The 13,071-nt window shown below is 50.2% G+C and overlaps 1 protein-coding gene across 9 annotated transcripts in view; it reads right to left on the bottom strand.

The window, feature by feature from the left end:
• Positions 1-13,068, bottom strand: part of RANBP3 (RAN binding protein 3) — a 63,413-nt gene extending 50,345 nt beyond the window's left edge. For 2 of the 9 annotated variants that reach the window (XM_010367187.2, XM_010367188.2), the window contains exon 1: positions 12,864-13,017. In XM_010367187.2, coding sequence (XP_010365489.1) covers positions 12,864-12,885 — 22 coding nt within the window. In that variant the 5' untranslated portion in view covers positions 12,886-13,017. Of the gene's footprint in view, positions 1-12,863 lie in introns of all 9 variants that reach the window. The other 7 variants (XM_030935254.1, XM_030935255.1, XM_010367189.2 and 4 more) reach the window with 6 other exon arrangements.
• Positions 13,069-13,071: the final 3 nt, after the last annotated feature.

Genomic DNA, 13,071 nt, shown 5'->3' with positions numbered 1-13,071 from the left:
GGACTACAGGCGCCGCCACCTCGCCCGGCTCGTTTTTTTTTTTTTTGTATTTTTAGTAGAGACGGGGTTTCACCGTGTTAGCCAGGATGGTCTCCATCTCCTGACCTTGTGATCCACCCGCCTCGGCCTCCCAAAGTGCTGGGATTACAGGCTTGAGCCACCGCGCCCGGCCAGGAGGGCGGTTTTCAACAGCCCACACGTGAGAGTTAAATAGCAGGCCTCCTGGTAGCACATCTACAAGCAGCCTCCAGGGACGAGGACTCAAAGGTTTTATCTGTATATTTTCTGCCAAGAGACTGGTGGCAAAACCTTGACGACAAAATGAATCCTGTGTCTATTTCAGAGGCAGCAAGGAGGGGAGAGGGAGCTATAGAGCCCGTTGGGACAGGGTGGGTGGCGGGGGCTTCCCAGATTTAAGGAAAGGGGTGAGGTCTCTGCAGCCTACTACAAGCAAGGAAAGGAGAAAGCAAGGAGCTGGCCTGGACCCCAGCGGTGGTCCAGGGTAGAAAAGTGACTTTCCCAACCCTCCAGGTGAACAAGGGTTGTAGAATCCTGTGCTACTTCTTAGACTTCTCCTAGCTTCTGCCATGTTACGCACAGCAAAGGCATCCACAAAGAGAGTCTCCGAGACGCGGGATGGTTTCATGTACGTGGCCAGCGTTCTTCGAGCAATTCTTTATGTGTTAGGTTTTATTTGCATCATGTTACCAAATCTTCACAACCACCTTAGGAGATGGCTTACACCAACATCCTTTCACAGGAAAGAAAACAGATAATCAGGTTAAGTGACCTGTCCGAGGGGGCCTGGGTCTTCTGGCCAGGCGGGCCGACTCTGAAGCCCGGGCCCACACTCCTGACCGCCGCACTCCGCTCCGCTGCTGGCCAAGTACTACATGTGCAAAACGGAAGAGTCACCTGGAACTCTAGTTTGCTTCCTCTCACCTTTTCTGCGCAGGCAGGCCTCAGAGCTACGACACATACACTCTTTCCTTTTGAGAAATGACAGCAGGAATAAAGTAGCTATTCCGGATAAGCACCTATGGAGGAGCACGAACCAAACTAAGGGGCTAGTTATGAGTTCCGGGGTCAGTGCAAGGTTTCCCGCAGGTCAGGTGACCACCTGCCTCAGCCAACACAGCGTGTGATTACCCCATGGCTGATCCCTGACAAGACTGAAATCCTTTAAGGTTGTCGAGACAATATCAAAGACACATTCCAAGGCACACACTCAACGGTGACACAAGCTGCATTCTGTCTTCGTCTGTCAAATGTTCGACCCTGGAATGCTTTGCGTAATGTATTCAGAATCTAAGCTGACAACACGCACACCCTCGCCTCCGCCTCTCTCCTCTTCCATATAAACTTTCTCTCCTCACTGCTACAGAGAGTAATTTACAAAGGCAAGGGCAGCCCTGCCTTGCAGTAAGCTCCGCCTCCCCACCGGCCCATGGCTGCCTCCAGCCTGTCGTGGAGGATCTCCCACTAAAACTAAATAGAAGAAACTACACAGGCCCGGGCAAACACATAGAGGAGAGGATCTGGACTATCTTTGCTTTTTCTGTTTATTTCCCTCCTGACTGATGACTCCAACACCTGCCAAGAAACTGCCCTCATCTAGAAAGCGACTTAGAACTCCTCACCGAACTGTCAGCAAGGTACTTGTGTAAAATTAGCTTTAATCCTGGGCTGATATGTCTTAATCTTCTTACCTGTGAAAAAAATATGGAAAGCATCTCGCCAACACAAATAATAGTCTATTAAAATGTCGCAGCTCCTGTAATCTGGTGACACGATCACAACCCAAGTCATTTATATTTTTCAGAAATTATTATAAACAGTTCTGTGCCACAGCACAAAGGTAAATCTGTCACTGACGTGTCAGCTCTGTCCTCCGACTAATGCTCTGGTGAGGAATGGAACTGATCTCAAACATGCAGTTGCTAGGTGATGCCTCTGTGGATCTCTGTGTATAGCATGCTCAGGGTTCTCCAGCCTAGCTAGTGGAAGGTGGTGGGACCCTGGACGACTCAATTCTTTTCTCAATACTCCAATATATTTCTATAACTTTCAACTGGTCTCATGGAGATTACGGGGACACACTTTTTGGAGCTGATGATATCTTACATTTTATGTACTTCTTTTTGGAATGCTCATCTTCTTGGCATCACCTTCAACTACCAAACTCCAAGCCAATCTCCACCACTCTTAATCTCACCACCAGATACTTACACTTCCAACAAGCATTGCAGGGGCAACAGGCATTTGTTAAAAGGCCTTTACTGGACTCCAGGTAGGTACTTTACATATCTAGCCTCATTTATCATAGCCACATCCCCATGACATCCTCCTCATATCCCACTCCACCCCATGAGGTCCAAGTCATATTCTGCCTTCTTTATTTCTACCTTTATCAGCCCTGCACCCAAACCCTTCTAAGCCTCCACTCCTGCCCCATCCAGACTGTAAGCCCCTGGGGGCAGAACTTGTACTTCTGAACAGAAACTCCAGAAAGTTATACAAAGTCAGCAACTCTGCCTACAACTGTATGGATGGCTGGGCACAGTGGCTCATGCCTGTAATCCCAGCACGTTGGAAGGCTGAGTCATGTGGATCACTTGAGGAAAACAGTTTGAGACCAGTCTGGGAAACATGGTGAAATCCTGTCTCTACCAAAAATACAAAAATTAGCTGGGCCTGGTGGGATATGTAATCCCAGCTACTCGGGAGGCTGAGACCCAAGCATCACTTGAACCCGGGAGGTGGAGGTTGCAGTGAGCTGAGACAGCACCACGGCCCTCCAGCCTGGGTGACAGAGTGAGACTCTGTCTCCAAAAAAAAAAAAAAAAGAAAAAAGAAAAAACTGTATGGAGAGATGGAGGATCCAGCTTTAACGGCACTTTGCTGTTCCGCTACTCCGCCACTAGGTGGTGTGACACCAACACAGCTGAGGCAACGCAAGTGGCTGAAGACTCGGGGAAAGTTCCAGCAGAGACAACAGAAATCCCCTCTCTACACAGGAGCTTACGAGAAGGAAAGCCAAGAACTACAGAATTTATGCTGAGGCAGCAGAGCAAAACTGATGATACCGGAGAGCGTGGGCTCTGGTCTTTGTGTGCGTTCAAACCTGCCCTGGACACTTGTGGTTGGGATCCCAGACGAGACAATGTACCTCGGGCACAATGTCTTCATTTGCATATCAGGGCTGTTATTTCACCCCAGGCAGCTTCGGCAAGGATGAAATGAAATGATGCACACACCGTGTTTGGGGAAGTGGCTGGCACACAGGATGATTCCCCATTGGCACTGGTAGCATTATTATGCTTAGAAGATTGCAAACACATCGATGCCACCTTAGAGCATGGGCCTTGGATTCAAGGACAGCTGCCAGCGCCCGGCAATGACAAATGCGTTAGAGTCTGACCCCTTTTAAGGGGTGGAATGGTTGGATCCAAGAGCTGCCTGGACACCTGGGACACTCAAGGCAAACGCTCAGGTGCTCAGTATGCCTGAGCCCTTCTAAGGTCACAGGAAATGGACGGGATCTGAAGGCAGGCCGAGCTGAGTGGACAAGCCTTGCTCTCACCAGCAGGATCTACCAAGCACAGACTTGTGCTAAGTGCCGAGCTTGGCACTGGAAAGAGGAAAGAAATGGCAGACAAGGCCGCAGCTCTCTACTGGGAAAGAGAAAACAAACAAGTACCCGCTGTGTGCAGAGATAACTGGGTAATTCTGGAGCTGGGTGCCGCACAGAAAATACTGCAGGATGGTGGGAGAGAGTGAGTGAATGGGGAAGGCCTCGCTGAAGCTCACACATGAAGGGTGAGCAGGTATGAGCCAGGTGAAGGCAGGGGATCCCAGTCAGAGGGGACCCCAAGTCAAAGGTTCTAAGGAAAGGAAGAGCCTGGAGGCCCATGTTTGGAGGGGAGGAGGGCGGGAAGGGCTGGGTGGAGCCCATAAGACGTTCAGCCTTGCTGGCCATGCTGAGGAATCTGGATTTATCCAGTGTAAAGGCTGGGGCCCAGGCCCTGAACTCTCAGGACCCACTGGCCATCACCATGAATGCTGCAAAACATCCTCTGTCCTCTAAGCAGAGGGTAACCGCCTGTTTTCTCACCCTCTCCCCCAGAGAAAGGCAAGTTCTCAAGGACCGTTTTCCACTCACGCTCTGCTCTCACAGATGCAACGCGGGAATTAATTCTGGGTAAACAAGTTCCCAAAATTCTCTGTGGCAAACCTGGGGGAGTTTAATTTAGCAAAGGCATTTTAAACTTACTGCAAAAGGCAAGGCCTGCCTTCTAAACATGTGTATGGAGTAACTACTACTGTCTCTAGAATTTCCTCCCTTTCTTTGAACACCATAAACAGTGACAGTGAAATGCAGTGCCCTAAGTTTTCAGGGGAGAACGAGTGCCCATTACCTCGAGTTTATTGACTCACCAGGAAGGACAAGCATGAACTCCTAGACTCCACGGCTGGAGACAGGCGCCCTGGCCCTAGCCAGCCCTACCTGCTTCCATGGCCTCCGGCTTCAGCCCCTGTGAAATGGTGCAGCCAGGACTCAGGGCATCCCTGAAGGTTCTTTCCAGCCCTGACATTCTGTCAGGTCCTCACCCTGGACCAGAGGCAGTGTTAAAGGTCAAGCTTTTAAAAGACTGTTCTTCCTCAAGAGGGACATGATGTCCACTGAGGCCTACTTAGCTGCCAAAAGGCCAGAATGGAAAAAGAAGGTTGGGAGGAGGGGTCTTAAACTCTAGCTGGCAATTAATTTATTCCTGGGTAGGTTCCTTTGATCCTATGGACCAGTGGTTCTCACCCAGGAATAACTTCATCTCCCTGGGGACACTGGTCAAAGTCTGGAGACATTGTGGTTGTCATGTTTGTGGGGGTGGGGAGGAAACTGTTACAGATATCTAGTGGATGGAGACCATAGATGCTGACCAACATCCTCGGAGGCTCAGAACAGTGCCCTGCTACCAAATGACCCAAGCCCAAATGTCAACTGAGCTGAGGGTAAGACACCTTGCATTAATCTTGGGCAAAAGTATTGAGCTGTATCTCTAACTCACATTATACAACAAAATAAATCCCCCATAGATTAGATGGCACAAACCAGGGTAACCCCTCACCCCGGCTTCTGGGATTCACCTCCTCTCTCCCTCCCCACTCAGACTGTGGCTTTAAATGTGTACAGGGTCCTAGGACCTCAGTAGGTTAGATAACTATGGAGCACAAAGTCTCTTGGGTGTCAGTGAAATCCCGTAACCCAATGTTCTCAAGTGGGGGCAATTCTGCCACTAAGGGGACACTGGACCAGTGTCTGGAGACCTTTTATATTCTCATGACTGGGAGTGGATGGGTGAGATGAGTGGGTGCTATGACATCACATGAGTAGAGGCTAGAGGGGTTGCCCAACATCCTCCAATGCACAAGATGGCCACCACCAGCCCCAATGTCAAGAATACTGAGGTGGAAAAACCCTGGTATAACTCACAGGGTGCTTTCTCTCTACGCAGGCATCCAATTAGGAGAATCGCAGCTGGCAGTAACTGACATGTACCTCTACATTCCAGCGGGTCAATTACCAGAAGTATATTCTCTCTCATACCACAATCCTCAGACTTGCATATCATCGTTCCCATTTTACAGATGCAGGAGCTAAGGTCAGACAACTTGCCCATGGTTCTAGGGCAGAAGGCAAGATACAAACCAATGACAGCCAATCCAGGTGCTTCCAACCGTGCCACAAGTTGCCAACGGGAACCTGCTGGTCAGCCTCAGGTTAGAATTCTCCCGATGTTGGCGAGGCAGCAGAGAAACCTGCACTGTGCACTGTGGCTCTGCTAGCACATGGCAGTGGTTCTGAAATTTCCTGGGCTTGGGACCCCTTTCCACGACTGTCAATGACCAAACATCCCCAAGAGCTTTTGGAAATGTGGAATGTAACTACTATTGATGCCATATTAGAAATCAAACCTAAGATAATTTCAAAATATTTAAGATTATAATAAACTCCAGAAAGGTTTAGCTAAATAACATATTTTTACGAAAAATAAATATTTTTAAAAAATCAGTGAGAAGAGTGGCATTATTTTACATTTTGACAAATCTCTTTAACGTCTGGCTTAATAGAAGATAGCTGAATTCTCTCTCTCTTTCTTTTTTATTAAAGAAGGGGACCTTGTTATGTTGCCCAGGCTGGCTTTGAACTTCTGGGCTCAAGAGATCCTCCGCCTCAGCCTTCCAAGTAGCTGGAACTGCAGGTGTGTGCCACTGTGCCTAGCCAGAATTCTCTTATCTGTTTCTGTAGTTCATCTGTTGGTATATCACACATCCAATAACCTCTGGAAAAAAACTCCACTGTCCATTTTCAAGTGAATGAGAGTGGAAAAAAAGGACAGATAATGTCTTTGTGTCGTTATGAAATAGTTTTGAACTCGTAGTCCCCTTGAAAAGATCTTGGGGGCTGCAGGGCCCCGGACCATCTTTGAGAACCACTGCCATGTGCTCTCCGAGTTCTAGCATTCCAAGGACACTAAATCCTGAATTAATTACAGACCATGAGGTGCTTTATGCTAAGGTTCTAGCTAACGAGCACTCTAAGGGAAGAGGATGCAGAGTCTAGGAGTCTGTATAACAGGGTTGAAACCCAAATACCAACCAAGATCACGGGCACAGGAATAGAAGGAAGTGGGCCAGGCCCCAAGCAACATGGCGGAGACCACAGTATCCAATCTAATCTATCCACAGGCGCAGCTGTTCCTTAGCGCTGACAAATCACCGCTGTGTAAGAATGCAGGCCAAGGGTGGTTGCTGTTTTCTGAGAAATTAGAAATACGATTTTTTCCCCCTCTGAAATCTCAGAATTTTAAGTGTTGGCTCCTAATTACAAACAAAAACCTAAATGGGCCAAATGAAATACGTCTGCTTGCCCTTCAAGCAAGTTTGCAACTTCTGCCTGTGGTTTTCAACTCTGGCTTCATGTTGTTAAACATCTGTGGAGCTCTTTAAAACCACAGACACCCTAGAACTACTGGAACTATCTCCAATGGTGCAGCCCAGGCAGCAGTTTTGACTTTCCCTGACAACCTCCTTAAACAAGCGTGAAGCCCATCCGGGGCTGAGATCCATAGCTAGTGCTGTGTGGCAGCTCTAAGTGCCAAGACTACCAAGGAGGAAGCAAACTATGGACATGTGGAAGGTGGTGGTGAGGAGCTTTACCCGGAAGTCCCAGGCCACGTTATTCTCTACTGCGTAGGGGAGAGTCAAACAGAACACCACTCCACCAGGACCCCTTAAAACAGAAAACACCACTAGACCCTGAATAGATAATGATGCAAGCCCAGCTGCCTCACGATTGCTTCATAGTACCATGGAGAGCTACCAAATGCCCAGCCAAGCCAATACCAGCCATCTCTGCAGTTCTGTGGTTCTCTGTTAAGTTTTCACGAATGGCACTCTCTTCTCAGAGTCCTCAAATGCATCTCAACCTTCCTCAAATGGCCCTCATCTCCCACTATACTCAGGCCTATTCACTGTCCGAACTCCCTTAGGAGGCCAGAATTCAATCCCCCTTCTCCACCCCAAACTCCTCCAAATGCCACTCAAAGCTCACCCCATTCCTGTTGCCTCTGCTCACTCCAACCACCTCAGAGGAGGAGCACACACCAGACCCAGGTTGACCCTAACACCTAATGAATGCGCAAGGGTGCCGGGAAAATCCCATTTTCTGGTAAACGGAAAGGCAGCCTGAAGACTTGTTTGAAACGTTTTGCAGAAGTCCAGTGAGGGCTTTTCTGTCTATACGCAGGACCCTGGGCAAAATGGAAAGTCTCTTCAAAGTGTATAAAAGATTTTGCAGCGTGGACACCCCTCAGGTACCATCAGGCCCCTTCTGCTACAGATACAGGAGGCACAGTGGAGGTGAAAACACACATTCTGCTCTCAACAAAAATCCCAGAATCAGTTATTTTATCACAGATTCATGAGAAATTTTCCAAAAGTTGTTTAGGATAGGTTCCAACTATTTCAGTTCTAGCTAACCAATAAAAAGTCAGCTGCATCTCATCCTATCAGGGGCTAGGTTTTAAGTCAACAAGGTGCAAACTGAGAGAAGCCAAACCACCCTCGAAAATCTCTCAACTCTATACCTGGTCAGGCTTTTAAATCAGTGGTTCTCAACTGAAAGCAATTCTGCCCCCCCGGGGGACACTGGTGATGTCTGGAGACACCTCCGTTGTCATGACTGGTAAGGGTGAGGAGGGGGATATGCTACTAGCATTTGGCGGGGTAGAGGCCAGGGATCCTGATTAAGATCCTACAGTGCACAGGGCAGTCACCCACAACAGAGAAATGCCTGGCCCCAGATGTCTGTAGTGCTGAGGCTGGGATCCCTGGGATCACTAAGTGACAGGCAGGACAGAACTTAGGAGGACCCAGAGCCCAGGCCCTGCTGGTCTCCGGCCAGGGGCTCAGTCCACAGCCAGCTCTGAGTGGGGCAGGTTCACCCACACAATGGAGACTTTGTTGAGCCCTTAAGCTGAATGTGTCTAGAGCAGAGTGCACTGTAGTAAAAACAGCAACCCGAGTGTTTATTACCATGAGCAGAGATTGGTGCTAAATACTGGATGTGCATTAATTCCTTCAGTGCTCACAGCAACCACGAGGTGAGTATGGTTATCATTATTCCCATTTTATTGGTGTGGAAACAGGGGCTCAAAGAGGTTAAGAAATTTGCCCCAAATGACTCAGAGGGGACAGCACAGTTAAAACACAAACCCAGTTCTCTATAAGGACCGAAGCCTGTGTCCCCACCATCAATACCAGTGAGTCTCTCATCTGGCGGCGATTCTGCAACCTCCCCACCCCCACTCCCCAGGGGCTAGGTCAGGAGACCTCAGGAGTGAGGGAAGGTGTGTGCTACTGGCATCTAGTGAGTAGGTTCAAGGATGCTACCGTGCTGCTAAACATCCTGCAACGCACAGGACAGCCCCCCTCCCACCAACAGAGAATGATCAAAATGTCAGCTGCACCAAAGGTGAGAGCCCTGCTTCACACCGCCTCCCGGGTTTCCACCACACATAGTCCACAGGCCAACAGGGCCTTTCATGTCAGGATCTAGAGTCCAAGATTCCCTGGAGTTCAAATGTGCTTTGCTCATCTTCCTCCCAGTCTTCCTTACCTTTGCCAGGGAAAAAACTCTGCTTTCAAATCCTGATGCTGCCTACAATGCAGAATAACCCCAGAGACAGGATAAGTTATGAGTCTGGAAGGTATCAATGGGGAAATGCCAAGCAGGGGAGACTTATCCCTGGATGCAAGGGTGAAACACGCACACACACACTCTGAGAGGAAAAGCACTCAGGTGGACTTTAAAAGTCACAGACCACAGGAAGGGCTGTGAGAGTTGTCACCATCCATAAGGCGATCACCATGGTGACGAGATCCAACAAGATGCTTTACACAACAGAAAACATTTCCTCATATACAAGCAGAGGACACCTACCCTCTACTACTCAAACCAGCAGGTCTCAACCCTGGCTACGCATGAGAATCACCCGTGCTGCTACCTACACAGAGGCCCAGGGCCCATCCAACATCACAGAGAATCGGAATCTGCAGGGCGTGGGGACTGAGCATCTGTGGCTTCAGGAAAGCTCCCCAGGTGATACTGATGCCCAGCCGTGTGGAGAGCCACTGCTTAGCCTGACACAGAGGTGGGACTGGCCCAGAGAAGAGAGACGGCAAATGGATGGAGGAGGGACTTGGTGTGAGGGTGGAGCAACTTAAGATCTCAGTCTGGAAAGACAGAAGCCAAGAGGGCATTTGACTAGAGCTTAAACAGCAAGAGCAAACACATGACCATGGGGCAGTCCCTAAAACTTCAAAAGGCGCAGGCAAGGAGGCCCCACTTTACACAGTGAATACGAAATTAAACATCCTGGCAGGCTGTACAAGCCAAAACCAGAAATGGAGTGTTCAAGAAACACAATGACTGATTAAAGGACCGCAGGGATATGTGAGGCACAAAGTCCACCAAGGTTTGATTTTCTCAGGACAGCGATCCCAGAACTAGTGTCAGGGACAACGTGGTGCTAGGTGAGTGTGCCATTTACTAGGGAAAAAAAGTGAAGTTCAAAACATTCCATTTCTCTCTTCGGCCCTTACCAGTTCAACTATGCCATTTACAACCAACAGCTCACGTGTACCGCATATGCTAGAAATAGTATCCCCTGGAAAAGGGCAATCCATAATTTCCCCTTTGTGCTCAAATGTATTCCTCACAACAGGGTCCTCACTGGTGAATTCATTCATTCATTCATTCATTCATTCATTCATTCATTCAACCAATATTTCTTGTATACCTACTCTGTGCCAGGCACCGTTCTAGATGCACGGGGGCAATCAGTGATCATGATATAAAAATCCCTGACCTCATGGAGCTTACATGAGGCAAACATGCAAGTAACATCTAGCATGCTGGATTGTAAGAGCTGTACAGGAAAATCAAGCTGGGTGAACGGAATAGAAAACATGGATATAATTTGAAATAGGTGGCCAGAGAAGCTCTCATTAATAAAGTAACATATGAGTAAAAACCAGAAGAAGTGAGCCACGGGGGTATCTGGGGGAAAACTGTTTCAGTTAGAGGAATCAGTAGGAGAAAAGGCTAAAAGCCGGGAGTGTATGGAACATTCAAGGAAAACTGAAAAAGCCAAAGTAGTTAGCACAGAGCAAGTCAGCGGAGAGTGGCGAGAGAGAAGGACAGGGAGGTACTGGGGCCCACTGTGGGTTGAGAAGTTTTCAGATGGGTGAGGGTGGAGGGAACAGGGGCCCAAGCATTGACAGTCTTGGTGGGGAGAAGTGGTGGTCCCCCTTTGGAAATAATTTTAAGGTAGAAATGACAGAATTTGCTGTGGAGTATGAGAAAGAGGGAAACCAGGGATGACTTCAAGGTTTGGGGCCTGAGGAATTCAAAGAATGGACCTGCCTAACTACAATGGGTGAAAGACCATGGGATGGGTGGGTGTGGTGGAGATAAGGATTTTTGTTTTGGAAATGCTCTAGACTTGCCTATGACACATCCAAATGGAGATGTCGAAATGTGACGCTGGACATGAGTCCTGAGTTCAAGAAACTATATGGGCTCAGGATGTAAATACATAAAATATGTCATATTGATTCTCACTTACCCAGTCCCTCTGTAACTAGCTCTCATGAGTTGGAACGCTGCAACCCTCCACGGGCTCCTTTATCTTAAAAAAAGAGATGTAGCAGCTGGGCGCAGTGGCTCACGCCTGTAATTCCAGCACTTTGGGAGGTCGAGGCGGGTGGATCACGAGGTCAGGAGATCAAGACCATCCTGGCCAACATGGTGAAATCCCATCTCTACTAAAAATACAAAAATTAGCTGGGTGTGGTGGCGCGTGCCTGTAATCCCAGATACTCGGGAGGCTGAGGCAGGAGAATCGCTTGAACCCGGGAGGCGGAGATTGCAGTGAGCCAAGATCACACCACTGCACAGCCTGGCAACAGAGCGAGACTCCGTCTCAAAAAATAAAATAGAATAAAATGGCCAAGAATCAGGGAGTCCACCTGTGCTGCTTCCTGTACAGATGCCCAGCGCCCGCCCAACACCACACAGAATCAGAATCTTTAAAAGTCCGAGATCCCGTGGTCTGGCATCTGAAGCCAGGCCACCTTGGTTCACATCCCTGCTTCTTCCCAGCTGTGTGACATGCCTTGGATAAGCGACGTAACCAGGCTGACTCAGTTTCCTCATCAAATATTGGGGCTAACAGTATCTATACCTCCTACCAGGGAAAACAGTATGTCAAGACTTTGCACCTTAACTAGTATTACCCTAAATGCTCCACAAGACCGAGCACTTCCTATCATAATTCATTCATTCGTGCAATTCGGTATGGAAAACTCTCCAGCCACAGGGAGCACCGGATGAGGGAATCAGGGCCAGACAGGTAGAGAGATTGCCTGCATTTGTGCAACTAGAAAAGGGGGGAGCTAAAAATAGGCCTCAGAAGTCCTGAAGCTACAGCCATGGCAACACGACTGTGGATGGAAGCAGACATCAGCCTTACGGTGCCTTCTCGGGGGATCTGGAAGTGTAACCTTGTCAAAAACACTCAGGTGGGCTGTCAGCGCTCCACAGAGGAGGGATTCGCACGGTCTCTGTCTGGAAGCGCAGCAAAAAGGGCCAAAAAGCAGCCAGGGCTTTCGGCGGCCCAGATCCTGCGGCGGGGCCTAAATGAGGGGGAGACGAGGCGCCCCGAAGGATCCGGGGGGAACTGGCGGGAAGTGGGGGCCGAAGTTCGGGGCGGGGACGGGGTGAAAACGGCCTGGGCTTCCTCCGGCCGCGGTGTGCGGCTGGTCCGCGGAGGACGAGGGCCTCACGGGCTCAGGAGATAGGCAGCCAGGCCGGAGAAGGGGAGATGCCGGGTGGCGGAGGACGAGGGGGCGGGGAGGGAGCGTGGCGCGCTCCGGGCCACGACCAGGCCCCAAGGTCTATTTACATCTGTGGCCGAAGCACTGGGGCCGCTCCTCCCGCCCCCTTCAGCCCTGAGCTTGGCTGCGACGCAGAGGCCCCTTAGGGCTGCGATCTCGACGCCCTCCCGGCTCCTCTAGCCAGACGGCTGCAGGAGCCGGGGCTGCCGGGAGTGATGGGCCGGGCCGGTGAGCCCGGCCTGAGGGGAGGCAATGGGGGGCGGCTGCAGGGCCCGCCAGGGCGCTAGCCTGAAGCGGACGAAACCCTTGCACTCTGCGGTGTTCTCCCCACGGGCTTGTGGCCTCTGGTCCTCCCGCCGCCCGTTCCCCGGCCGCCAGCCGGTCCCCGACGGCGCCTCCCCTACCTTCGTTCGCCAGGTCCGCCATTTTACTTCCTTAAGCCCTCCCACAAGGCCCCGCGCCGGCCCAGGCTCGCCTGCTTTCTGCCAGAAACTCCCGCGCGTGCGCACTTAACAAGCCTACTCCCTGTGAGGCGGCCAACTCGCGCCTGCGCGCTGAGCGCCGCGCGGAGGCGAGCGCCAGATCGCCTGCCGGGCCAAGCCGCCTGCCCTG

This window comes from Rhinopithecus roxellana, chromosome 8, assembly GCF_007565055.1.
Source record: "Rhinopithecus roxellana isolate Shanxi Qingling chromosome 8, ASM756505v1, whole genome shotgun sequence".
NCBI lineage: Eukaryota > Metazoa > Chordata > Mammalia > Primates > Cercopithecidae > Rhinopithecus > Rhinopithecus roxellana.
Note: the sequence above shows the minus strand (reverse complement) of the source record. Positions and strands in the feature narration are given on the sequence as shown.